Source organism: Ranitomeya variabilis, chromosome 5 (assembly GCF_051348905.1).
Source record: "Ranitomeya variabilis isolate aRanVar5 chromosome 5, aRanVar5.hap1, whole genome shotgun sequence".
Lineage (NCBI taxonomy): Eukaryota > Metazoa > Chordata > Amphibia > Anura > Dendrobatidae > Ranitomeya > Ranitomeya variabilis.
Genome location: NC_135236.1, coordinates 282,913,834 through 282,941,461, shown reverse-complemented (window position 1 = coordinate 282,941,461; position 27,628 = coordinate 282,913,834). Strand labels below are relative to the sequence as shown.

The 27,628-nt window shown below is 44.3% G+C and overlaps 1 protein-coding gene across 4 annotated transcripts in view; it reads left to right on the top strand.

The window, feature by feature from the left end:
* The window catches only part of LOC143775805 (transmembrane protein 53-A-like), an 82,668-nt gene extending 57,335 nt beyond the window's left edge, over positions 1–25,333 (top strand). For all 4 annotated transcript variants that reach the window (XM_077264374.1, XM_077264377.1, XM_077264375.1 and 1 more), the window contains 2 exons: positions 9,835–10,366; positions 19,292–25,333. In XM_077264374.1, the coding sequence (XP_077120489.1) occupies positions 9,835–10,366; positions 19,292–19,656 (897 nt within the window). In that variant the 3' untranslated portion in view covers positions 19,657–25,333. The remainder of the gene's footprint in view (positions 1–9,834; positions 10,367–19,291) is intronic.
* Positions 25,334–27,628: the final 2,295 nt, after the last annotated feature.

Here is a 27,628-nt window from a genome sequence, read left to right as displayed (position 1 = left end):
GGGAATGGGCAGCTGACCCATATCAGATTTTCCCCTTGCCCAAACCGTGTCTGGTACTTGACTCTTTTCCCTGTCCTCAGACATTCTGGTGTCAGGTGTTACGTTCACTACTCTTGCCATATACACCATTTCTGCAATATTACACAAGTGTTTATATAAGTCACACATTAATGTCCAAATATTATTTATACTCGTATTTGATTGGGTAGAGTACCCCTTGAACTAAATTTGATTCACAAAGTATGTTACCAAAAGAAAATTATATATATTAAAATATATAATTACGAATGGTGCTGAGTCATAAAATGGGGGAGCACAATGCCATGGGCACCGCAAAAGCACAAGCTTATTCTAAGAATGTAGCAGCCCTATATAAATCCATAACCAACAGATTCAAATACAAAAAGGGATTTGAAAAATACCAAATATCAATACCAGTTGCTTGCGATAAGGTATAAGAAGTGGAAAAGACAAACAGTGACTAATGGTTTGAGCCAATAGAATGAATGGCTAAAAAAAAACCTATCATGAAGACAACCTAGAAATACACTGTAACTACACCATCTTGTGTAAGGAAACTACTAAACTGGCAAGTGAATGGAATTAAGTGTAACTATAATAGGGCATGATTTACCTGTGGTATAATGTGCACGTGGAAGACCCTGGCGTCCCTCTGCCCCAAGTGTTTATATGAAAGGGGACTTGTGACTTAATACCCTCAGGAGAGTACTGTATGATGGCCTAGACAGCACTCAACTCTGCTCCCAGCAAAATCATAGGGGTATTGTCACTAACAATAAGTTTGTAAGCACCTCTTGGCTGTCTCGTGATTCTAGTCTTATTTGTTGTTTAGTCCTAGGGGCTTCAGTCACTTGTCCCTCTACCCTCACACATTCCACAGTCTGGTCAGTAATCATGTCTGGCATTATCAAGTCTTTGTGTAACACAGTCCTGGCTGCCCCAGTGTCAATTAAGAATTCTGTCTCTTTCCCTCCCGGCATAGGTATGGTGGTCATCAAGGCAGGACCAGGTCCGGTCGGGAAAGGGACATGGCACACATCTGTCACTGAGTTGTCAGTTTCCTAGTCTGAAGGTGAAGGAGGTGGAAGACTGGTCTGCTTAGTTTTAAGGTTTTTGCAGTGGTTGGCGTAGTGTCCATTTTCTCCACAGTTCCAACACTTCACTGTTTCTAAGTCCTTAGGTCCCTTACTATGTCTCTACAGTTTTCCTTGTGCTCCAGCATACATGACAGGTCGTCTTATTGTCCTAGTTTGTTCAACTTCAGGACATTACTCCATTCAGGTCTGGCTGTCTGTACTGCATCTCGTAAGCCTTTGTTCATACCGTCAAATGCATTTACCAATATTTTAACATCAAGTGGGTTTACTGGACTGTACCCCATGTCTGCCCATTTCAGCTGTAACCGTCCAAAGTACATCTCTACACTCTCTCCTTTTGTCACATCTGTAAAAGTCTTAATTTGCTTCTTAGTACGTCACCTGCTTTTGTGCTCACCAAACTCTCTAGGTCTGCCCAGGTGCACTTACAGTTATATGAAAAAGTTTGGGCACCCCTATTAATCTTAAGCCTAATGTTTTATAAAAATTGTTTTTTTTTGCAACAGCTATTTCAGTTTCATATATCTAATAACTGTTGGACACAGTAATGTTTCTGCCTTGAAATGAGGTTTATTGTACTAACAGAAAATGTGCAATCTGCATTCAAACAAAATTTGACAGGTGCATAAGTATGGGCACCCTTATCATTTTCTTGTTTTAAATACTCCTACCTACTTTTTACTGACTTACTAAAGCACTTTTTTTGGTTTTGTAACCTCATTGAGCTTTGAACTTCATAGCCAGGTGTATGCAATCATGAGAAAAGCTACTTAAAGTGGCCACTTGCAAGTTGTTCTCCTGTTTGAATCTCCTCTGAAGAGTGGCATCATGGGCTCCTCAAAACAACTGTCAAATGATCTGAAAACAAAGATTATTCAACATAGTTGTTCAGGGGAAGGATACAAAAAGCTGTCTAAGAGATTTAACCTGTCAATTTCCACTGTGAGGAACATAGTAAGGAAATGGAAGAACACAGGTACAGTTCTTGTTAAGGCCAGAAGTGGCAGGCCAAGAAAAACATCAGAAAGGCAGAGAAGAAGAATGGTGAGATCAGTCAAGGACAATCCTCAGACCACCTCCAGAGAGCTGCAGCATCAACTTGCTGCAGATGGTGTCACTGTGCATCGGTCAACTATACAACCCACTTTGCACAAGGAGAAGCTGTATGGGAGAGTGATGCGAAAGAAGCCATTTCTGCAAGCACGCCACCAACAGAGTCGGCTGAGGTATGCAAAAGCACATTTGGAGAAGCCAATTTCTTTTACTGTGGGTAGCAAGTGTTTTTCTTGGAATGCTGTGTTTTTTTGCCGCCATGCATAACGGCTTTTTGTATGACCAAACAACTCAATCTTGGTTTCATCAGTCCACAGGACCTTCTTCCAAAAAGAAATTGGCTTCTCCAAATGTGCTTTTGCATACCTCAGCCGACTGTTTGTGGCGTGCTTGCAGAAACGGCTTCTTTCGCATCACTCTCCCATACAGCTTCTCCTTGTGCAAAGTGGGTTGTATAGTTGACCGATGCACAGTGACACCATCTGCAGCAAGTTGATGCTGCAGCTCTCTGGAGGTGGTCTGAGGATTGTCCTTGACTGATCTCACCATTCTTCTTCTCTGCCTTTCTGATGTTTTTCTTGGCCTGCCACTTCTGGCCTTAACAAGAACTGAACCTGTGTTCTTCCATTTCCTTACTATGTTCCTCACAGTGGAAATTGACAGGTTAAATCTCTTAGACAGCTTTTTGTATCCTTCCCCTGAACAACTATGTTGAATAATCTTTGTTTTCAGATCATTTGACAGTTGTTTTGAGGAGCCCATGATGCCACTCTTCAAAGGAGATTCAAACAGGAGAACAACTTGCAAGTGGCCACTTTAAGTAGCTTTTCTCATGATTGCATACACCTAGCTATGAAGTTCAAAGCTCAATGAGGTTACAAAACCAAAAAAAGTGCTTTAGTAAGTCAGTAAAAAGTAGGTAGGAGTATTTAAAACAAGAAAATGATAAGGGTGCCCATACTTATGCACCTGTCAAATTTTGTTTGAATGCAGATTGCACATTTTCTGTTAGTACAATAAACCTCATTTCAAGGCAGAAACATTACTGTGTCCAACAGTTATTAGATATATGAAACAGAAATAGCTGTTGCAAAAAAAACAATTTTTATAAAACATTAAGCTTAAGATTAATAGGGGTGCCCAAACTTTTTCATATAACTGTAGGTCGGGTTGCAGCACAGATCATACAAGTATTTCTCCAGTCTGGGTTTGTCTGACCACAGTGTTTACAAGTCTATCTGTCTTGTCTGGGTCTCTGGTTATACAAAGGTATGACTGTAGCAGTAATGTGTCGGTCATAGTCGGACTTTTGAGCATCAAAACATTCATAATACACCTTACTTCCATACTGCTGCACTCTCTCAGATACCATTTATTCACTTGCTATTTTCCTCCCTTGTCTGTGCCTTTTTTGTACATCCAAACTTCCATACTCTGGCATTTTTGCCTTTTTTTTTCAATATTGGTCTCACAGCTTTCACTTCTTCCTTTCCTTCTCTGTCTTTTACAATCTGCATAGCGGTTCTGGATCCCTTTGGGGCCCTGACTTCACACAAAACAAGTTGCCCATGGCTTCAACTTCTTCAGACAGCTCACCTTTATTCTGCAAATGCCCTTTTTAGTGTGCCTTACCTTATCTACAGGCAGCCACACGTAGCAAGTGAGAGCGAGTGTCAAGATTTAGCGGGAAGGCTAAACCACCTCTCACCCGGTAGACCTAAAGGATGTAACGGGAAGGCTAAACCACCTCTCACCCGTTAGATCAGCTGGCTAGAAAAGGAAGGCCTAGATGTGTTAGGCCTCTAACCCTCTAGCTCAGCTCCATGGAACAGGAAGGCTAAACCACCTCTGACCCGTAACAAAAAAAACAGCTGACTGTAGCAAGAAGGCCCAGATGTGTTAGGCCTCTCACCTACATCAGCAGTGCAGTTGGCTACCTCCTCCGTTGATCCTCAATTTGCTATATATCAATCACTCAACTTGAAGCAGGTGAATCTTTTTACCAATCTTTCAGTTACACTGATAACCAAACAATCTTCCACAAATTTGCTCTAAAATAGGCACCATATTTTACTTTCAACTTCCGTAGAGTACTATTCTTTTAAACATAAATCTCCCAGAGTGTACTACACCAAGGACAGAATATTCAGAGAATCTTGAGCGCAGCTCCATGCCCCCCTTCCTCTGGCACTCAGCGGAGATAAGGACGGAGAAGAGAAAATCACAAGCAAATCACGCAGCGGTTTGATTCACCCCTCCCACCAGGTATTCAGCAGAGATAAGAGCTTAGTGTCTTTCACACAGAAACAGAATGCTGCACTTTTCAGACTTAATCTCTACAAAACATTCATCCTCTCGGAATTAAAAACAGTTTCTCTATACAGGCAGATCACTGCACAACTTGAATAAGCTGATTCTGACCGCGTCCGGCCAAAACACATATAGAAACCTATCCAATGTCAAACAATATATAACACGGGTTTCACTGAATCTCAGATGTAAATGTACATTAAAAATATCCACAACTCATCCATCCTGGACCCTCAACAACAGTTAGATAAGTAATGATACTTATGTGATCATTCATTCATATGTGCTCATTCAGGGATTGTTTTTTTCTTTTTCCTTTCACTTTTCAGTTGATTTTTACAAGAAGAAAATCCCTTATCTCAATCACTCCACCTAATTCAGCTCAAATTGAGTTGAATAATGTCTTCTGTCACATACAGAGGACCACACCTATCGGAACCCCTCAGCAATCAGGGATTTATTTATTTATCCCTTATACTCAATTACTCTCATCTCATTCAGAGGTTCTCATTGACATATATACAAGGTTCACACAGTCTGCCTATTTTGCACTTTGGAATTAACACAACTCTATATTATAAAAACTGCAGCAGTGTCCACTGACACTCTGAAAGCACTTTAAGGCCAAACAACAAAAACCACGGCCCTATACAAAATACAGCTTCATATAATGTACGGCCAATCCAAAATGAGCAAAATAACAACACTGCACAGCGTCTATCCCAGCTCTGTACTACACACTACACAACCAGTTAGTATATTGACATCAAATACAGATAACAATTATCTTATTATTCTATTACTCAACTCTCATACGGACATAAACAGACAAAACCCAAAACTCACTGGTGATGTAGGTTCTTTGAACCGTGTTCGCAGCCTTTACCCAGAGATATGGAGAGATCCAAAAGAGATTGCAAGTGCAAAACAGTGTAAGAATAAAATTTCTCACCTTGCTGCAGCTGTGTTTTGCATGTCCAATTTCCCAGGAAGCTCCCACAAACGAATTCCGAATAGGCTGGTTACCACGGCACCCGTTCGGGCGCCAAAACTGTTGTAGCTGTTTGCGTTCTGACTTAATGTCAGACATGCCAGATCACCAGTGAGGCCAAATCAGGAGGTTGCGCCCGTCATTTACAAGCGCGCTTAGAGAAAAAGGACACCGCACACACGTTCTGTGAGCAAAGTCACTTTTATCTGATTTAATGCAGCAAGAGGCAGTATTTTATACCATTTACAACAAATGTAACTCTCAATGTAATTCATGTAGCCCTCCCCCGTTACCCCGAGTCATACTGACCTTTATTTCTCACGTACCCAGAACATGCTGATTGCTGACTATTGAAAACATATAAGATAAGAAGTATAAAATCCTTGAAGAGGAGACTAAAGGCCCCGTCTCACATAGCGAGATCGCTAGCGAGATCGCTGCTGAGTCACAAGTTTTGTGACGCAACAGCGACCTCAGTAGCGATCTCGCTATGTGTGACATGTACCAGCGACCCGGCCCCTGCTGCGAGATCGCTGGTCGTGTCGGAATGGCCTGGGCCGTTTTTTGATCGTTGAGGTCCCGCTGACATCGCTGAATCGGTGTGTGTGACACCGATCCAGCGATGTCTTCACTGGTAACCAGGGTAAACATCGGGTTACTAAGCGCAGGGCCGCGCTTAGTAACCCGATGTTTACCCTGGTTACCAAAAAAACCAAACAGTACATACTCACCATCTGATGTCCGTCAGGTCCCTTGCCATCTGCTTCCTGCTCTGAGTGCCGCCGTACAGTGAGAGCACAGCAGTGACGTCACCGCTGCGCTCTGCTCTCACTGTACGGCCAGATCTCAGTCAGAGCAGGAAGCAGACGGCAAGGGACCTGACGGACATCAGATGGTGAGTATGTACTGTTTGTTTTTTTTGGTAACCAGGGTAAACATCGGGTTACTAAGCGCGGCCCTGCGCTTAGTAACCCGATGTTTACCCTGGTTACCCGGGTGCTGCAGGGGGACTTCGGCATCGTTGAAGACAGTTTCAACGATGCCGAAGTCGTTCCCCTGATCGTTGGTCACTGGAGAGAGCTGTCTGTGTGACAGCTCCCCAGCGACCACACAGCGACAAAACAGCGACGCTGCAGCGATCAGCATCGTTGTCTGTATCGCTGCAGCGTCGCTGTGTGTGACGGGGCCTTAACAGACTACAGTGTCATAAGAATACATTCTAGCAATTAAAGGCAAAAGACAAAGGCAAAACATTAACCCTTCTATATCAGTATTTTCCTTTATCCCTGTTCGTATTACCTTGTTAGTCGGGTTGGTGTATTACGGTACACCACTACTCCCCTCTTCCCTGGGTGCACACTGAGGGCGGGTTCAGGAGGTAAGGCAAGGTACATGGCCCCTGCGTCTTCACCATCAGAAGTAATCCAGGGAACAGGGCGAGCCAGGGTGTCCCTAGCGCTAGGGAGAGGGAAGGAGCTCCTATTCCTGGGACACTCGACAACAGTTTATCTTGAAGCAGTTTCACAATCTAATTTCCCTAGCTCTGCCACATAAATACGCACTAGTGGCCATTTAACCCCTTAGTAACCAGGCTAAATTTTTCAAATCTGACATGTCTCTTTATGTGGCAATAACTCTGGAATGCATCAACATATTCCAGTGATTTTGTTTTTTTTTTTTGTTTTTTTTATACATATTGTACTTTGTTAATGGTAAATTTAGGTTGGTATATTTTGGGTTTATTATACAAATAAATTTCACAAAAATGTAAAAAATAGAAATGTTCAAACTTTGACTATTCCTTTAATCCATCAAAACAAGATGTATCCCATGCAGCTTTCTGTATCCAGTGCAGACTTGGTACAGCCCCTCCATTAGGTTGTAAAAATTGCACGCACGGTACTCTAAGAATCCAAAAATATTTTATTAACACCAGTATACACGGAGGAAAGACAAGAAAAAAAAAAGTGCTTCTTGACTTAACAAAGGCCATGAGTGTTTGAAACGTTGCTATCTTTCCTGTGTGCACACTGGTGTCAATGAAAATATTTTTGTGGAAAGCAGATACTTGGTGCCTTGGAATCTTGGAGTACATATCCCATTAATCCAGATAGTTTTACAACACAGAAAAAGTTAAACATTTAACTCATGTTTACTTTACGTCTGTTTTATATCAGCACAATCTGTGAAATGTTCTTTTTTTTTTTTTTTTTTTTTTTTAGAATGTTAGAAACCTAAAAATGTAGCAGTAATTTTTCATGTTTTCAAGGAAATTTGTAAAACGGAATTATTTAGGGATCTATTCAGGGTCATATTTGAACCTAGTTTCCTAGGAGTCAAAGACCTTGCCCTATCTTGGATCTCCTCATACCTTGCCAACCGCGGATCAGCGGCGATTTTGATACTGCGGGTCCGCAGCAGTTTCCATAGCATTTACATTTACTTGTAAACCCTATGGAAACCGCAATCCGCTGTGCACATGCTGGGGGAAAAACCGCGCAGAAACGCAGCGGTTTACATTCCGCAGCATGTCACTTCTTTGTGCAGAATCGCTGCGATTCTGCACATAGGAATGCATTGATCCGCTAACTTCCCGCATGGGGCTGTGCCCACGATGCGGGAAGTAAGCGGATAATGTGCAGATGGTAGCCGGGGTGGAGGAGAGGAGACTCTCCAGGCCCTGGGAACCATATTAGTGTAAAAAAAAAAAAGAATTAAAATAAAAAATAATGATATTCTCACCTCTCAGCGCTGCACGCGGCCGTCCGGTATCAGGGTTGCTGTGCGAGCAGGACCTGCGGTGACGTCGCGGTCACATGACCGTGATGACGCCGCAGTCACATGACCGTGACGTCATGAAGGTCCTTCTCGCACAGCATCTTTGGAACCGGACCGCCGCGTGCAGCGCCGAGGAGATCGGGACGTCAGAGGGTGAGTATAACCATTTTTTATTATTTTTAACATTACTATTGATGCTGCATATTGCTGCATATGCAGCATCAATAGTATAGGAGTAAACCCGCAGCGGAAATCGCAAAACAAACCGCGATAAATCTGCAGGGATAACCGCAGCGGTTTTGCCCTGCAGATTTATCAAACCCGCTGCGGGAGAACCCACAGAGGACCCCGCAAAGTGTGCACATAGCCTTAGCATTTCCTACTCCCATACTACCTCTTCTTCTTGCCCTCTCTCTGTTGGAGTCCCCCAAGGCTCTGTCCTAGGACCCTTAACTCTTCTCAATCTATACACTCGGCCTGGGACAACTCATAAGGTCCTATGGCTTCCAGTACCATCTATATGCCGATGAGACTCAGATCTACCTCTCTGGCCCAGATGTCACCTCTCTGCTCTCCAAAATCCCAGAGTGTCTATCAGCCATATCCTCCTTCCTCTCCTCTCGCTTCCTCAAGCTCAATGTGGACAAATCTGAACTCATTATCTTTCCTCCATCACGCATATCTTCCCTACCTGATCTATCAAAATATATGAAATCACACTTTCCCCGTCCCCAAAATCCGCTGCCTCGGAGTAACCCCTTGACTCTGCCCTAACACTGACCTACAAAGCCATCCATAACCTTTCTCTTCTGTATATTTCCACAATAATCTCTCAATATCTTCCCTCGCGTAATATCTGGTCCTCCCAAGACCTTTTCCTCTCCTCCACTCTTATTTGCTCCTCACCCAATCGCCTCCAAGACTTCTCCCGAACATCACCCATCCTCTGGAGTTCAGTGCCCCAACATGTCCGGTTATCCACTACTTTTGGATCCTTCAAAAGAAACCTGAAAACCCACCTCTTCAAAGAAGCTTACAGCCTGTAAAGACCACACTGCCACCTCAACACCATTGGAGCTACTGCAACCCTCGACCTACTGTCTCCTTCCCCATAATCCTGTAGAATGTAACCCTGCAAGGGCAGGGTCCTCTTCCCTCTGTACCAGCCTGTCATTGTTAGTTTTGTTTACTGTAAGTGTTATTTGTATTTTGATGTAACCCCTTCTCATGTACAGCACCATGGAACTAATGGTGCTATATACATAAGAAATAATAATAATAAACCTTGGTGTGAACCCTGATGTCTATATTGTCTAGCTACAATGTGAATATTTGTGTATTTGGCTGGTTTATGCATCCTCTTCCTACATCTATGTATAAAACTGTAGAAATTTGCTTCATTCTATATCCATTTCCAATGGTGTTTGAATAGTTGTCACCAGAACAAATCTGTAGCCAACACCTCTTAATCTTGCCGGTAGGGCCTGTGACCATGAAAGGTGCTTTCCTGTACAAAGCTGCACAAATTTCGGAACTAGGCCTCTACATGTGTTAAGTTTAATGGTGTCTATTCCTCTTTTACAGGGTCGTCTTCTCCATTATCAAGCAAGTGCATCCCCTGTAGACCTTACTATGAAAGCATCTTCTGGATCTGTCCTTCAGGAACAAGCTTTGACTACCTCATTGCCACCTTGTGTGAAAAAGTATTCCAACTCTGTCTCCTTGTACATCAACCCGACAAAATCTGAAAACTGTCAATCTCCTCGCCCGCTTTTACTATTCCTTCCTTGGCTGGGCTCAAATTCACGATCCCATGAAAAGTATATCCAGCTGTACTTTAAACTGGGCTTTGATGTGTTGGTGGTAGAAAGCTCAATGTTGCATTTTTTGTGGCCAAAGACTGGTCTGGAGTTCGCAGGACGCTTGTTACATCTCTTGGTCAAAGAAAAGGATCTTTCTTCCAGAAAACTTTACATCCATGCAATGTCTATTGGTGGCTACACATTTGCACAGATGTTGGTGGGGTCATCCATGGAGCAACGGAAAATTCTGGAGAAGATACACGGTCAAGTGTTTGACAGCCTTGTGATTGGCAGCATAGAAAGGATGGCAAGAGGTGAATAAAGATTTAAGCCTGATTTAGATTTTATTTTTTGTAGATCGCTTTCCTTTTTTGTCCTGCGGTATCAGCTTTTTTTTTTTTTTATATGAAATTTCTTCAAAATGGGGCACGGCGTGATTCATAAATTTGGCACATAGTTAAAAATGGTCTTTTTTTCTATTTTTGGCTTGGTTATGCTAGTTTTTATTGCCAAAAGTTGCACATTTCCCAAAATGGGGTAAAAATATTAGCATACTCAAATATAGTTAGGGGGCCTTGACTAGAGTTGCACTAAATTTAGTTACATCAATTATGACTTTAAAAAGTATCAGGAAAAATTATCTGGATTAGCTAAAAATAGGTAAGCACATATAAAATATAAATTTCAAAAGAGGTGCAAATAGAATAATGAACTGGGTGGAAAAAAAGGCGCAAAACACTCAACTAGACTAAAAACAGGTGCAAAGGCAGTGCTGAATCAGGGCTTCAGTGCCTTAAAGGGAACATGTCAGGAAGATTGTGCTGAGTAACCAACATACACTGTCAGGTTGGCGCTGTCATACTGATTGAAATGATACCTTGATTTGTGAAATCTGTCTCAAGGTTCTTTTTTTTTTTTTTTTTCCCTGTATTTTCAGTTGAGATTCTCGTACTTTGGGGAGTCCTATGGGGGGGGGGTCTTTATGTGGTGCTCTGCTTATATATTCATCTGTATGGCTTATGACCTGCCCCCTATTTTACATACTGAATATAATATGTTCTGAAAAAAAAAATCACATTCAGCAGGCAGGCGGCGGCGCCAGTGCTGTAGCATGATCTATAAAGTCCATGTAATTATTTTATTTGGTGATATACATGTATTACCGTATATACTCGAGTATAACCCAAAATTTTCAGCCCATTTTTTGGGGGCTGAAAGTCCCCCTCTCGGCTTATACTCGAGTCATACCCAGGGGTCGGCAGGGGAGGGGGAGCGGGGGCTGTCTAATTATACTCACCTGCTCCTGACGCTGACCCTGCAGGTCCCTGGCTTCCCCGGCGCCGGCAGCTTTTTCCTGTACTGAGTGGTCACATGGTACCGCTCATTACAGTACTGAATATGTGGCTCCACCTCCCATAGGGGTGGAGCCACATTCATTACTGTAATGAGCGGTAACTGTGACCGCTCAGTACAGGGAGAATAAGCAGCAGCGGGAAAACAGGGACTGCACAGCGCCAGGAGCAGGTGAGTATAATGGGGAGGAGAGCGCAGCGCTGCGCGATATTCACCTCTCCTCGTTCCGGGCGCCGCTCCGTCTTCAGCGTCTTCTGTAGTGACGCTCAGGTCAGAGGGCGCGATGACGTGGTTAGTGCACGCCCGCTGCCTGAACGTCAGTGCAGAAGATGCTGAAGATGGAGCGGCGCCGGAACGAAGCCAGGTGAATATTGAAAGTGCCGGGGGCCTGAGCGACGGAGAGGTGAGTATGTGATTTTTTTTTTTTTATCGCAGCAACAGCAAATGGGGCAAGTGTCTGTATGGAGCATCATATGGGGCCATAACGTTTGTGCAGCACTATTTGGGGCAAGTGTCTGAATGGGGCCATAATGTTTGTGCAGCACTATATGGGGCAAGTGTCTGAATGGGGCCATAACGTTTGTGCAGCACTATATGGGGCAAGTGTCTGTATGGGGCCATAACGTTTGTGCAGCACTATATGGGGCAAGTGTCTGTATGGGGCATCTTATGGAGCCATAACGTTTGTGCAGCACTATATGGGGCAAGTGTCTGTATGGAGCATCATATGGGGCCATAATCAATGTTTGTGCAGCATTATATGGGGCAAATGTCTGTATGGAGCATCTTATGGGGCCATAATCAACGTTTGTGCAGCACTATATGGGGCAAATGTCTGTATGGGGCCATAACGTTTGTGCAGCACTATATGGGGCAAGTGTCTGCATGGAACATCTTATGGGGCCGTCATAAACTTTATGGAGCATTATTGGATATTCAAAAACACAACCTACTGATGTCTCAATTAATTTTACTTTTATTGGTATCTATTTTTACTTTTGACATTTACCAGTATCTGCTGCATTTTCCACCCTAGGCTTATACTTGAGTCATTAACTTTTCCCAGTTTTTTTGTGGCAAAATTAGGGGGGTCGGCTTATACTCTGGTCGGCTTATACTCGAGTATATACGGTAATAAAAAAAAAAAAAGTTCTCTCTCAATATGGGGTCCGCCGCACCTGCACAGTAGCATCTATCGGCGATCCGATTCGATAGATGCTGCTGCACAGGCGCCTCCGTCGCCATCTTGGTGAAGACAATTTTTTTTCCCCTCTAGCAAATTGGTGCTGGCGCCACCTGCGCAGTAGCACCTATCGAAATAAAATAATTACTACATGGACATTATAGATGCGATCATGCTGCAGCACAGGTGCCTGCCTGCTGAATGTGAATTATTTTTTCTTTTTCAAAACATATTAGATTCAGTATGTAAACTATGGGGCAGGTTATTGAGGGATCAGTGACCTGTCAGACACCATACAGATGAATACCTAAACAGAGCACCACATGAAGACCCCCACAGGCTGCCCCAGCGTACGAGAATATCATTGACTGAAAATTACAAATAAAGATTAAACAACAACCACAAGACGGATTTCATCACCCAAGGTATCATTTTAATCAGTATAATGGCACCAACCTGACACTGTCTGTAGCTTACTGAGCAAATTCCTTTAATTTTAGGCAATCTAATTTTATTAAATATTGTGTGCTCTTTATTATACACATTTTGTTTTTTTCCTCAATATAATGTAAACCTTTCCGGAAAAAAATCATTTGTATGGTATTCACATATTTTCATAGTAACATTGGTCCAGGAATGTTAAATAATGGCAGCATAATGTAAGAGTTCAGTAAGTATGGGCACCTTTTTCTGTTTTTGTTTTTTTAGATCACTTTGGTTCAATTATAAAGTTTTTCTACAATGTTTTAGGTCTTTGTTCTTTTCTGTTTTTCTCCTACGCCTCATTGGGGGACACAGGACCATGGGTGTTATGCTGCTGCCACTAGGAGGACACTAAGTAAACACAGAAAGAATAGCTCCTCCCCTGCAGTATACACCCTCCTGCTGGCTCTCAGTGAACCAGTTCTTGCTTAGTGTCTGTAGGAGGCACTTGGGTCTGCTTTCAGACCCCACCGTTTTTATTTCAGCTTTTTACTTTTTATTCTATTTTTCCTTAACGGAGCGAATGGGGGCGACGTATCCTTTCTAGGTTCCGATCTCCCCCGAACCATCAACAGGCAAGTACGTGGAGCGTCCCTCCCGTATCCTTTCCTGCAACGTTGGATGTCAGCCCTGAGCTCACCTTACGGGCGACGGTTCTTTCGCGTCCGTGCAGCCCCCCTCTGCATCACCACTGATATAGCGGATGACGCATGGCGGCAGAAGCTCTCCACCCCCTCCCTGACTATGGTGACGGTGGATTGAGCACCAGCCCACCGCATCTACCATGAGTACACTGCGGGGGCCGAGGCGCTGGGGGGTCCTGGTCCCCGGGGGGTCCTGGTCCCCGGGGTATGGGAGGTCCGCACCTTAAGCACGTGTCCGTGGGTGGTCCTTAGTGTGGCAACCCCACGAAGGAGTGCAGCTAATGTTGGCGCCAATAGCAGTCACGGCGCTGCAGGCCGCAACCGCAGAGAAGTTAAAAAAAAAAAAAAATCCCTCAATACAGGCTGTAGTTTTGGCCAAGCCCACCGGCAGTTAGCCCCACCCACTTTTCCTGGCGCTTCTCGTTCCCTGTGATGAACTCCCACTTCCTGGTCTCGGCGGCCATCTTGGGACACCCACAGCCCTGATGCTGCAGCACTGCTCCAGCGTTTTCTATCACAGCCCTCAGGACTAGCGTTTTTTCTCTGCCTACACTGCGGACCTGCCCTGGGGACTCAAGACACAGGACCTGGGTAAGCTCCAGAAGCATAGCTTAACCCTTCCCCCTGCTAGTAAGCGCTTTCCTCCAGGCTTTACTATGTCTCAACCAAAGCCTCACAAAAAGTCTGGGAAAACCCACACTGTATTTTTCGCTGCATGTACCTCTTGTAAGGTATCATTACCCCGGGGTCACAATACTGCATTATGCACAGCTTGTGAACCGGTGACGGCTCAGGAACCACCTGTTGCTGTTACTGAACCCAGTGAGCCTAGTCCCCCTGAGTGGGCTACCTCCCTTTCCCGGTCTATGGCATCCCTGGCAAAAGCGTTAGACTCGTTCCGAGACCCTTCCTCTAACCAGGGCACTAATATGGATGACGCTTCCAATGGTCAGAACCCCTCGTACTCCAGGGGTCGTACCTTGCCAAGGAGTTCTCACTCTTCCAGGAAAAGGACTCGTGCCATATCCACAGACCATCACCGGGATTCGGGTTCTGAGAGCTCCATTTCTCGCTCCCCTTCCACTGGGGCTAGTAGAGAACCTGTTTCAGAGGACGATTCTGACCCGTCCCTAGATCAGGAATTTCATCACGATCAGGAGACTCTCGACTCTCTAATTGAGTCACTGAATAAGGCTTTGAGACTTGAGGAGGAACCCTTATCTAAAACGGATCATGCCGTGTCCTTTAAGAGGACCAAACGAGCTCACAGAGTGTTCGCCACTCATTCCGAGTTTAAGCAAATTGTTGAATTTCAAAGGATCCGTCCAGATAAACGATTCACAGGGCAGAAGCCCATGGAGTCCAAATATCCCTTTGCCCAGGATCTAAGAAAAGATTGGTCACAATCTCCCCCAGTAGATCTTCCAGTATCGCGTCTGGCTACGAAATCTGTTTTATCCTTCTCGGAGGGCGCCTCTATTAAAAATCCAACCAATTGTCAGATCGACAATATGGCGTGTTCAGCTTTTGAAGCCTCAGCGGCCACACTCTTTCCATCTTTTGCCGCTAGGTGGGTAGCTAAGGCTATGACCCACTGGGCTGAGGTCTTGTCTTCAGCAGTACTGGATACCAAACTTCCCACCGAGATAGCAGACCTCGCTACTCAGATAGCCAGAGCTGGAGATTTTGTAGTGACCGCGTCCCTGGATGCCGCTGACTGCGCTTCTCAAGCAGCAACCAATGCCATCACCATCCGGAGGTCCTTATGGCTCGGGGACGGGCATGTGGATTCTACTTCTAAAAAGTCATTGACTTCTCTCCCATATCAGAGCGGTCGCCTTTTTGGTGAAAAGCTCGACCAGTTAATTTCTGACGCCACTGGAGGGAAGGGTAAATTTCTTCCACAACAGAGACCCTCTCGGCCCTTTTGGAACTTGCAACCACAGGCTCGGTCCCGATTTTTTTCATTACAACTCAAACTGGTCCTCTACTTCCACATCTTCCGGTTCCGGACGGGCACAACGTGGAGACAGGGGTCCACAGACCTCTTTTATGCCTTCAACCTTCATGGAGAGGCAGGCCAAGGCAGCCGGGATCCAGAGGCGCCAGAACGGGCAGACCTTCCACACAATGACTCACTGCGATATCCGGGGGACACCATCAAAGTAGGTGGCCGCCTGCTTTCCTTCAGTGCCGTGTGGCTCTCTGTCGTTCACGACGAGTGGGTCTGCGGTCTAGTGTCCTCCGGATACAAGATAGATCTCTTATCTCGTCCTCCAAACCGTTTTTTCCTGTCTTCTCCTCCCAGGGCAAAAGCATCAGAGTTCTTCAAAGCTATAAGCTCTCTGAGAAAAGACGGAGTTATTATTCCGATCCCTCAAAACGAAAGGTTTCAAGGTTTTTATTCAAACCTCTTCATTGTTCCAAAGAAGGATGGTACAGTACGGCCCATACTGGACCTAAAACTGCTGAACAAGTTCGTCGGGGTGCGACGGTTCTGGATGGAATCGCTTCGTTCTGTCATCGCCTCCATGGAAAAAGGCGAGTTCCTGGCGTCTATAGACATCCAGGACGCATACCTCCACATTCCTATTTTACCTTCTCAGCAAAGGTTTCTTCGCTTCGCAGTTCAGGAAGATCACTTCCAATTCGTTGCTCTGCCCTTCGGCCTCGCCACCGCTCCCAGGGTATTCACCAAGGTCATGGCGGCTGCCGTGGCCATACTCCACACCCGAGGAGTGGTGGCGCTCCCGTATTTAGACGATATCCTCATCAAAGGCCCCTCTTTCCGCTCCTGCAAGGAAGCCGTGGCCATCACAACAAATACCCTTTCTCACCTGGGTTGGAAGATAAACTTCAAAAAATCTTCACCAGTACCGGCTCAGCTAATTTTCTTTCTAGGAATGATACTCGACTCATCCCGGGGGTTCGTTCTTCTTCCCCCGGAAAAGATCTCAGTCTTACAGCGAGAAGCTCAGAAACTCTCTCAGCCTCACACTCACTCTCTGCGCTTCAGTATGAGAGTCCTCGGCAGGATGGTAGCTGCTATGGAGGCGGTTCCATTTGCCCAACTACACCTACAGCATGCCCTCCTGGCTGTTTGGGACAGGAACCCGTTCTCCCTAGACCGTCGGTTCCTCCTTCCCCAGCGAGTCAGACAGTCTCTCAGGTGGTGGACATTGAAATCCTCCCTGAATCAAGGGAAGTCTTTTCTTCCAGTACACTGGCTGGTTGTGATGACAGATGCCAGTCTTCTAGGCTGGGGAGCGGTGTTCCTTCATCACACTGCCTAGGGCCGCTGGTCCCCCCAGGAATCACGCCTTCCAGTCAACATCTTGGAAATCCAGGCAAGCAGGCTGGCACTTCTCCAGTTCCATCCCTTTCTAGCAGGTCGCCCAATCAGGATTCAGTCCGACAACGCCACTGCAGTGGCATACATCAACCGCCAAGGGGGAACCCGCAGCAGGGCGGCCATGACAGAGGTAGGCCACATCCCCGATGGGCCGAGGAAAACCACTCAATGATCTCTGCGGTTCACATCCCGGGAGTGGACAATTGGGAGGCAGACTTCCTCAGTCGGCAATGCCTCGACTCCGGGGAGTGGTCTCTCCATCCAGAGATCTTCCACCAGATCTTCTGTCGTTGGGGAACCCCGGACGTGGACCTGATGGCCTCACGGCTGAATTCTAAGGTTCCCGACTTTATGGCTCGGTCCCACGATCTGGCAGCCATCGGGGCAGACGCTCTTGTACTCCTGTGGCATCATTTTCGGCTTCCGTACATATTTCCCCCGCTTCCTCTCCTGCCGAGAGTCATCAAGAAAATCAGAGCGGAGAGGGTACCGGTAATCCTGATTGTGCCAGATTGGCCGCGCTGGGCATGGTACGCGGAACTAGTTCAACTAGTTGCCGACATTCCCTGGTGATTACCGAATCGCGCAGATCTGCTATCTCAAGGCCCCTGTTGCCACCAGAACTCAGAGGCCCTGTGTTTGACAGCATGGCCATTGAGTCCTGGGTCCTAACCCAGGCAGGTTTCTCTCCAGAAGTCATAGCTACCATGATCAGCGCTAGAAAGCCTACATCTATGCGTATCTATCATTGCACTTGGAAGACTTTCTTTTCATGGTGTAGCGACCAAGGACGTTCTCCTTTACATTTTTCCATCCGTTCCATTCTAGAGTTCTTACAAACGGGTTTGGACTTGGGTCTCGCCCTTAGTTCTCTCAAGGGGCAGATCTCAGCCCTGTCTGTTCTCTTCCAACGCAGGATTGCCAACAGATTACAGGTCAAGACGTTTATTCAGGGAGTCTCCCATCGGACGCCCCCCTATAGGATGCCGTTGGAACCATGGGATCTTAATCTGGTCCTCGGAGTTTTGCAACAGGCTTCTTTCGAACCTCTACAGGAGGTTTCCCTGTCTCTTCTTTCATGGAAAGTTTCTTTTCTAGTTGCAGTCACCTCTATTAGAAGAGTCTCTGAGCTGGCGGCTCTGTCCTCTCAAGTTCCATTCCTGAATTTTCATCAGGATAAGGTGGTTTTGAGGACATCCCCGTCTTTTCTACCGAAAGTTGTATCCTCTTTTCATCTCAATGAGGAGATTGTCTTACCGTCACTCTGTTCGGCACCAGTTCATCACATCGAGAAAGCCCTTCACACACTGGATTTAGTGAGAGCTTTTAGGAGATACATTTCGCGGACAGCGTCTTTCCGCAGGTCAGATGCCCTATTCGTGCTCCCGGAAGGACCGAGGAAAGGGTATCCCGATTCCAAGGCGACAATAGCCAAATGGATTCGTTCAGCTATTCAAGAGTCCTACCGAGTAAGAGGTGCGTCTTGGGCCATCCAGCACCAAGCTTCGGCAGCACAAGTTTGTAAGGCTGCGACTTGGTCCAGCCTGCATACCTTTACAAAACATTACCATATTCACTCTCAGGCCTTGGCAGATGCGACCGTCAGCAGACGAATTTTGCAGGCGGCTGTGCCGCATCTGTAACTTGTGGGTACAAGCAGCAATTGCTGTTAATTGTTTCCCACCCAGGGACTGCTTTAGGACGTCTCATGGTCCTGTGTCCCCCAATGAGGCATAGGAGAAAAGGAGATTTTTGTGTACTCACCGTAAAATCCTTTTCTCCGAGCCAATCATTGGGGGACACAGCACCCACCCTGTTAGCCTATTGGCTTTGGTTTTTTGCGTTAACTTGGTTTTGGCATAGTTCATCCTTGTTAAATATTAAGCTCCTACTGCTTTGTTACCGAACTGGTTCACTGAGAGCCAGCAGGAGGGTGTATACTGCAGGGGAGGAGCTATTCTTTCTGTGTTTACTTAGTGTCCTCCTAGTGGCAGCAGCATAACACCCATGGTCCTGTGTCCCCCAATGATTGGCTCAGAGAAAAGGATTTTACGGTAAGTACACAAAAATCTCCTTTTTAAAAATGCAAAATTAAATTATTGTACCTTGGAGATATAGCAATGATCTGCCAGGGTTTTCTATTGTGTTTGAGACCCTGTACTTCGAATATTGTTTTTGTATGTGAGTCAAAGTCAAACTTACCAATACTTTTATTTTTCTGCAGGTGTGGCGCGCATGGTTAGTTTTCCTCTTTTGGAGTCATTGATGGTACGTGTAACGCTACTTTACTTTTCACTTCTAAAAGCCCATACTGCGGACTACTATGAAAAAGGAATTCAAGCATTTTGGGAAAGCCCTGTCACCTGCCCTGCCCTGTTTTTTTACTGTATGAATGACCCAATGAGTGACCATACTACAGTGGATAAACTCTTGGAGTACTGGGAGAAGAAAGGAATCGAAGTGCAAGGCAAGAATTGGGAGAAATCCGTACATGCAGGACATCTACGAAGACATACACGGGAGTACACAGAGATCCTGAACAATTTCATTAGTGGTCTACAGGCCAGAGTGCCAAAAAGCAAACTGTAGCTGGATTGCCGCACTGTTCATTCACTGCACTGAAGTGTATGGTCCTGGCCAGAAGTTTTAAGATTGACACATGTTGGTTTTCACAAAGTTTGCTGTTTTACTGTTTTTAGATGTTTTTGTAGTCATAGGTCTCTGATATACTAGAGTACAATTATAAGCATTTCATAAGTTTTTAACATTTCATTGACGAATAGATCGTTTATGAAAAGATTCCATATTTACAGTGTTGACCCTTATTTTTCAAGACCTCTATAATGCTGGATATCCGCTTCTGGGCCAAATCCCGACTTATGACAAGCCATTCTTGTCTAATTAGTTCTTGGAGTTTATGAAAATTTCTGTAGTTTTTCTTTGTTTACCCTCTTTGGGGATTCACCATATTTCTCAATGGGATTGAGATTTCGGTAGGTTCCTAACAATGGAACCAACATTTAATTGTCTTGTTCACTGAGCCACTTAGTTGTCACATTTTCCTCATGACATGATGCTGTGAGAGAAATCCACTGTTTTCTATGTCTTTAGAACTCCAATATTTGTTTTAGGAGCGGTCAGGAAAATCAATACAGCACAGCCTTGTATATGGTATACTCCGGGTATACTTCAGCTGTAGTGATCAGTTCAGTCCTATTTTTAATTTTCTATGGGTCTCAAAAGGCAACCTTAGCAAGACCAGCACCACTGCCAGGATAAAGGATCACCATGCTCTAACAGGCTGGAAAAAGCTTGGTTCATCACCAAATTTCTACCGGATCATTAGAAAAAGTTGCTCTTAGAGGATATTAAGATACCATTCTTTATTAGGCAAAATTGTGAGACCAGTCCTATGATGAACAGCATCCCACACATGGATGGTCTCAGGATGCTTTTAAAGTTAAAATATGACACAGGATTTATGGTAGCGCTCACCTTTTCTTCTCCGGACAATCATTTATCCTGATGTCCCTAACAGTATGAAGGGTACTTCATCAGAGAAAATAATTTTAACCCTATCCTCTGCAATCTGATTCTTGTACTTTATGCAGAATTTGTCTATCCTTCATTTTTTTTATTCCTTTCTTGAGAACCAGGCCAGCCTATAAAAACCTTTGCCTTACTGTGTGTACAGATGCACTGACGCTTGCTGTCATTCGTTAGCGAGCTCTGCCCTGGTGTTGAACTGATCCCATGGCTGAATCCTCTGTTTAGGATGGTCTGAATAAAGAATGGTATGTATACATCCTTCAACATCAACTTCTCCCAATAATCTAGGAGCAATTTGGTGATTGTACATTGCTTTTTCCAGCATGAAGCAGCATCATGTCATAAGGCTAAACTGATAACTAAGTGGCTTGGTGAACAAAACATTGACATTTTGGATTCATGGCCAGGAAATTTGCCAGATCTCAATCCCATTGAGAACCTATGATCAATCCTCAATGCAGATGGACAAAGAAAAACCCAAAAATTGTGATAAACTCCAAGCACTTATCAGGCAAAAATGGATTGTCATCTATCAGAATTTTGCCCAGAAGCTCATATCGAGCATGTCGGGGCAAATCGTAGAAGTCTTGAAAAATAAGGGTAAACTTAAACTTGACCACAATTTCCTGTAAATATTGAGTTTTTGCATAAACTTGATGCATTTTTAAGCAAAAGTAGAAAAATGTATGAAAATCCTTAAAATTGTATTTCAGCAACCATAGAAACATGAGTAAAAGATCTAAAATCACTAAAACAGCAATCTTTGTGAAAAACTAAATTCGTGTTCTTATCAAAACTTTTGGCCACAATTGTATACTGGATTGCAGTATGCAACTATAACATATACGGTAATTTCCACGTGGCTTCTCTGGATGCTTCTACAACATGCCACACTTTAGCTGAAAACCAATCTCTTTTGATTCGGTATAGAGAGAAAAACGTTATATCCAGCAATTGGTGTGCAAACAATATTTTTTTTATCACCACTGTGCATTTATTTAGTATACAGAAAGATGGAGAATCGCAGAAAAGCACTAAAACCCTTTCCCGACATCCGACCTACAATCACAGTACGTCACGCTCGGCAGGAGATCCAGCAGCATGACGTACAGGTACCGAATCTAGGAATATACTTTGTCTCTCTAATAAGCTATGTGCCTAAACAGAGAATTCAAAGTTATGCTAATGTGTAAAGTATATCCATTACTGCACTTTCGTCAGTGAAAGGTTATAGCCTCTACCTTTGCCCCAAGTACTCACTGGGTAATAGAATAACAGTCCAGCAGAAGGCCCTCTGGTGGTGACCCCGCCTGTGCATATGTCTTGCTGAGCTCAGGCGTCCTCTTTATTAGCCATGTTGTTCCTGTGCACACTCTCCCATAGCGGAGAATACGAGCCCTAAGTACTCAGGCGCATGGCTAACATGGAGTTTGGCAAGACATCTGCACATGTGAGGCACAGTGGGGACTCGGGGCAAAGGTAGGGTTTATACTGAAGCAAGTGTGCTAATGTATATACTGTACATTACCCCTATGTATATCTGAATTATCTTTATTTACAGAGCTTACCATTGCTGGGATAACCCCTTTTAAGCTCTGCTCCTGATATAAATGTATAAACCTTGCTAATATATTATTTGTATTTACCCAGAGGCCTCAACCGCCAGATATCGATGCAATTTCTGGCTTCTGCTCAACATAGAAAGCGTTCCTGTCAGGTCATCACTGCTGTGTGAAGGGAGCTGGCTAAATAGCATTTCAATAGCCAAGCCAGTCCCCTTTTTGTCTGTGCATCCGTCATGAAAGAGAAGGGGTTGTCATGGCTTTTAAGAGACCTTCAGAAAGTCCTCTACACATAGTGCCCTGGTCATGTGCGGCAATGGAAACACTGACCTGTATTGAACAGCAGCTGTAAGTGGAGCAGCCAGGACCACTGCTGATATCAGAAGATAGGGCACTGTTAGTAATACAAATATGGTAGTAAATGGTATATTTTGGTAATAGGAATATCCCATAACCCCTGCTGTAGGACAGACTATTCCAGCTATTACCTCCTGTTTTGTCAGGGTTTATTAATGAGAATCTAAAGTCGTGTGAAATCTACCTCCTGACTCCTCAGAAGCTTGGGCGGCACCTCTGTACCTCCGCCATACTCTGCGCTGCCTCTCTACATCTCCAGATTACGCTCCGTGGACATTGTTCTCCTCTCCGCGGTCCATGCACTCACCAGCACACTGTGGTGATACAGAATGTTTCTAAACTACAATCATTTAAAGAAATTGTGGGACTAAGATTTTGTGTTCACTGTTCTACATCTAGTAAGGCAAATAAGCCCCAATTAGGGCGATCTCACACACGGGGAACCTCACTTTGGGCCTCGACCCAGAAGTATTAGTCTGTTTCAGACGTACATAAAAATGTGGCAGACCATGTGTTTGCGAATGTCTTAAAAAGATTAACAATGCCGGAGTGGAGGTCTAAAGTGACTGTCTGGCTCATATTACAGAATGATTTTGTCAGGGTTTTCGTCAAAATTCAGTTTTTTCGGGATTCCTACAAAATGGCTGACGTTGTGCTCAGTGGAGAGCACCGTATATGTGTGAACCTAGTCTTTGGGTGGTCTCCTCAATATTAGATTAGTGGAGGCTGATTCCCAGCAGTGCCTGGAAATACAGTTCAGCCCCTTGGCACCAAATTTTGTAAAACAAAAGATTTTTTTAATCCGATTCCAGGAATACTTTTGTGAATTGCTGGTCTTTAATTCTTACAGGGGTTTTCCAGGATGAACTGTTTTACTCTACAGACTTGCCCTATCTAAAAATCAGAAAATGAGCTATTCTCCACTGCTGCATCCAGTCTTGGTTGATACCGTTGTAGCTGTGACATCATGACTATAGCATGTGATCGCTACAGCCAATCACTGGGCTCAGTGGTCCTGTGCCATTTACCTAAACCTAACTGCTGAGACCATTGACCGGCTGCAGCGGTCACATGCTGTAGTCGTGATGTTACTACTCCAGCTGAAGAACAACAAAGGCAGTGGCAGGGGGTAAGACTTCTTTTTTTATTTTTTTTATTTTAGGTAGAACAAGCCAGGGAGTAAAAGAAAATGAACCCCTTTTAATCATTATACTGTCGATTATCAGAATATTATTGCTTAATGGAGACTACCTCATACATCAAACCTCCTTTTATCAAAAGCTCTGCGTGCTCTAAAACACGTGTACGTTTCCAGGGGGTATTCTGTTTTCAGCTATGCAGTTTTCTTACATAATATATCAATTTCTTGTGACTTTCCAAATTTGTGTTTGTAGTCAATGAAAAAGAACATTTTATTTATTCCTTCCAGTGGAGAAAATACGTTCTGGTTATGTGGTGGCCTAATTCTGATAACTGTACTGTAACAGAACATGTACCTGTGTTTCCATCACGTGACCGGGATATGTTTCATTCTCTGGAAGCCAACTATTACACTGATATGTAATGTCAAAGATGAAGATTGTATAACTTTTCAGAAAGTGGACAATGAATAACCATTATTTGCTGAAACCATTACTAACTTTAACGCCGAACTGGCGTCTTCATCAGGCCAGTTCCTGATGAAGACACTGTCAGCATTGAAACGCGCTGCATGGATTTTTTACCTTTAATTTCATGGCTGGTTATGGTGATTTTAGACTTCTGAGTAACACTTCAACAATAAAATACCCATAGAATTTCCACTCCGCTGGGTTAACTACATGTTAATCTGGTAAATCAGGGCCTAGCCCAAAGCACATAATTTTGTGTAAGTGTGTCAACATAATGTGCGCTCAGCCGAGCTAAACTTTGGCAATCGTCCTCACTTCTAATTCGTAATGTGTTCTCATAACATTACAGCTTTGTCTTAGGCCAGGATCAGACGAGGATATGAAAAATCAGCCATCCATATTGTCATCTGGGTGTCTCTATTTTATGTCCTTGTTACATCCATAATTACGCAATAACATTTTCAAATGTACACAAAATTGTTTCCTTTGTTAATAATGGCCATGTGTCCGTAAACATCAGATAGATAGATCATCTAGATAGATAATCAATAAGGGATCTGATATTTTTTTTTTTGTTGTTTAAAGGGAACCCGTCGCCAGAAAAAACTTTTAGCCTGCAGATATGAGGTTAATCTCTATACTCAGAGCGATGACTGAACTCAAATGCTGCCTGGGGGTGAATAAAGTTAATTTTCTTCCCACAGCTGCGTGCAGGCGCTGGCCAGCATAATAACGCTATTAACTTGCAGATTAACCCCATATCTGCAGGTTAATAGCGTTTTTTCTGGAGACAGGTTCCCTTTAATTTTTTTTTCACACTCCTAGATTTATATAGGCAATACTCATCCAATACCGAGAAGAGGGAAAAAAAAATCTTGATCTAAACAGCCTGATTTATTTTTTTATAAATACGGATAAGCACTCATACTTGCAGCCTTACAAAAAGTTAGAAGAGAAATGTCGTCTACTAAACAATCTCAAGCTGAAGGCAGCCAACATTTTATCATGTAAGGCAAGGATTAGACTTTAGTTGCGGATCTACATTTACAGCAGTTTTAATCTTGCAGCTGTGACAGTTTTTTGACATAACTAGTGATGAGCGAGTGTACTCGTTGGTCGGGTTTTCCTGAGCACGCTCGGGTGTCCTCCGAGTATTTATGACTGCTCAGAGATTTAGTTTTCATCACGGCAGCTGAATGATTTACAGCTTCTAGCCAGGCTGAGTACATGTGGGGGTTGCCTGGTTGCTAGGGAATCCCCACATGTAATCAAGCTGGCTAATAGCTGTAAATCATTTAGCTGCCGTGATGAAAACTAAATCTCTGAGCAGTCATAAATACTCGGAGGTCACCCGAGCGTGCTCGGTAAACCCGAGCAACGACTACACTCGCTCATCACTAGACATAACCACAAATAAAGAGTTGTTCTAATGGTTTTGCCATGATCATGGTAGAAATATTCTGTTTTAGCAAATGTCTTAGAACTGCTCTGGTTTGTGCTGCAGCTATAATCTGTTAATGGGGAAAAAATGGCAAAAGGTTACAACAAATATGACCTTTTTGATAGTTGTTGTGTTTTTTTTTGGTTTTTAAAGGGCCACTGTCACCCCCCCCCAGCCGTTATAAACTAAAAGAGCCACCTTGTGCAGCAGTAATGCTGCAGTCTAACAAGGTGGCTCTTTTAGTTTTTGATTCATTTATTACCTCAATAAAGCGTTTTAAAAATTGGCCACAAATACCAGATATTGTACCGGGAGGCGGTCCGAATCGTCCTCTATCAATCTCCCAACTGCCGTCACTCTTCTCTTCAGGGGCGATGGTCGCCGCCCCCTGAGCGCTGTTGCTTCTTAAATCCGGCGCCTGCGCTGTGCGTGCCTGCCTGGGGCCCGCACTGTGTTATTCATTATGCACAGTGCGGGGCTGGGGTTCCTGGGCATGCGCACTGCGCTTGTCAGACGCTCCCCCGGTCCCCCGCCTTCCAGCATTGCCGGAATATACAGGTTTCATTGCCGACGTTTTGAACAGCCACAAAGAACAACGCTGGAAGGCGGGGGACCGGGGGAGCGTCTGACAAGCGCAGTGCGCATGCCCAGGAACCCCAGCCCCGCACTGTGCATAATGAATAACACAGTACGGGGCGGGGATTCAGGAACAGGGTGGCCGCACTGCCCGCACCTGCGCAGTCAGGCACCCTGCGTCTGAGCTGTGACTGACAATGAAGACTGCGCCTGCCCCAGGCAGGCACGCACAGCGCAGGCGCCGGATTTAAGAAGCAACAGCGCTCAGGGGGCGGCGACCATCGCCCCTGAAGAGAAGAGTGACGGCAGTTGGGAGATTGATAGAGGACGATTCGGACCGCCTCCAGGTACAATATCTGGTATTTGTGGCCAATTTTTAAAACGCTTTATTGAAGTAATAAATGAATCAAAAACTAAAAGAGCCACCTTGTTAGACTGCAGCATTACTGCTGCACAAGGTGGCTCTTTTACTTTATAACGGCTGGGGGGGGGGGGGGGGTGACAGTGGCCCTTTAACACAATAAATCCTGAAGGACATGTGGTTTTCAAATGCCAAACATGGCTGATAATTTTATGCATTATTAACAGTGATGAGCGAACGTGCTCGGATAATGTGTTGTTCGGGTGTTATTCAAGTATGTTGGGCGTGCTCGGATAATATGTCCCCAGTGACTGCATGATTTGCTGCTATAGACAGCCCCAACACACGCGGGCCTGCCAACAAACAGGAAATCCTCGCATATGTTGCGTCTGTGTAATAGCTGCGAATCATACAGCCACAGGGGCTCGGGACATATTATCCGAGCATGCCCAAGATACTCAGATAACACCTGAGCATGCTCGGATAAGCCGTTATCAGAGCACGTTCCTAATTAATAGTTATGGAACATCACAAGGACATGGTATAGAGAACACCCTATACAGAGATGTAAGGAAATTAATCTGCACAGAGTGTTGCACCGCATGATGATGAACATCTCCAAAAGGTGACTCGTTAATTTACTGACAGGTAGCCAAAATGCTCTGCGCGCACTTCTATTCTCCTGACACTTCAAGCTATGTATTAAATAACACCTGATTGGTAATGATGATGAAATGTGCCTTAACGAGTGCTCTTCTGATCTGTGCCTCATGAAGGATTCTAGAATACTGACTTGACTGTAATGGTGTTATATATATTCTGTATTTCTGTAATAATGTTCCAAACAGAAGAGTTAAATATTAATAGCTTTATGTACCTCTGTACAGTGAATAAATAATAGATATACAAAATGCTGTGTGTTTGTCTCGCTCATTACAAAAATAAAGGTTCAAATACATTTTATGGGTAACCAGAAGAAAATGATACTCTATGTACAATCATGGATTTTATGTTCGCATTAATTTTTTGTTGTTTGAAATCATGACCTAAAAACACAATGTGACTGCTTTGTATGAGCACACCCTAAGAATATATAAAAGCAAAA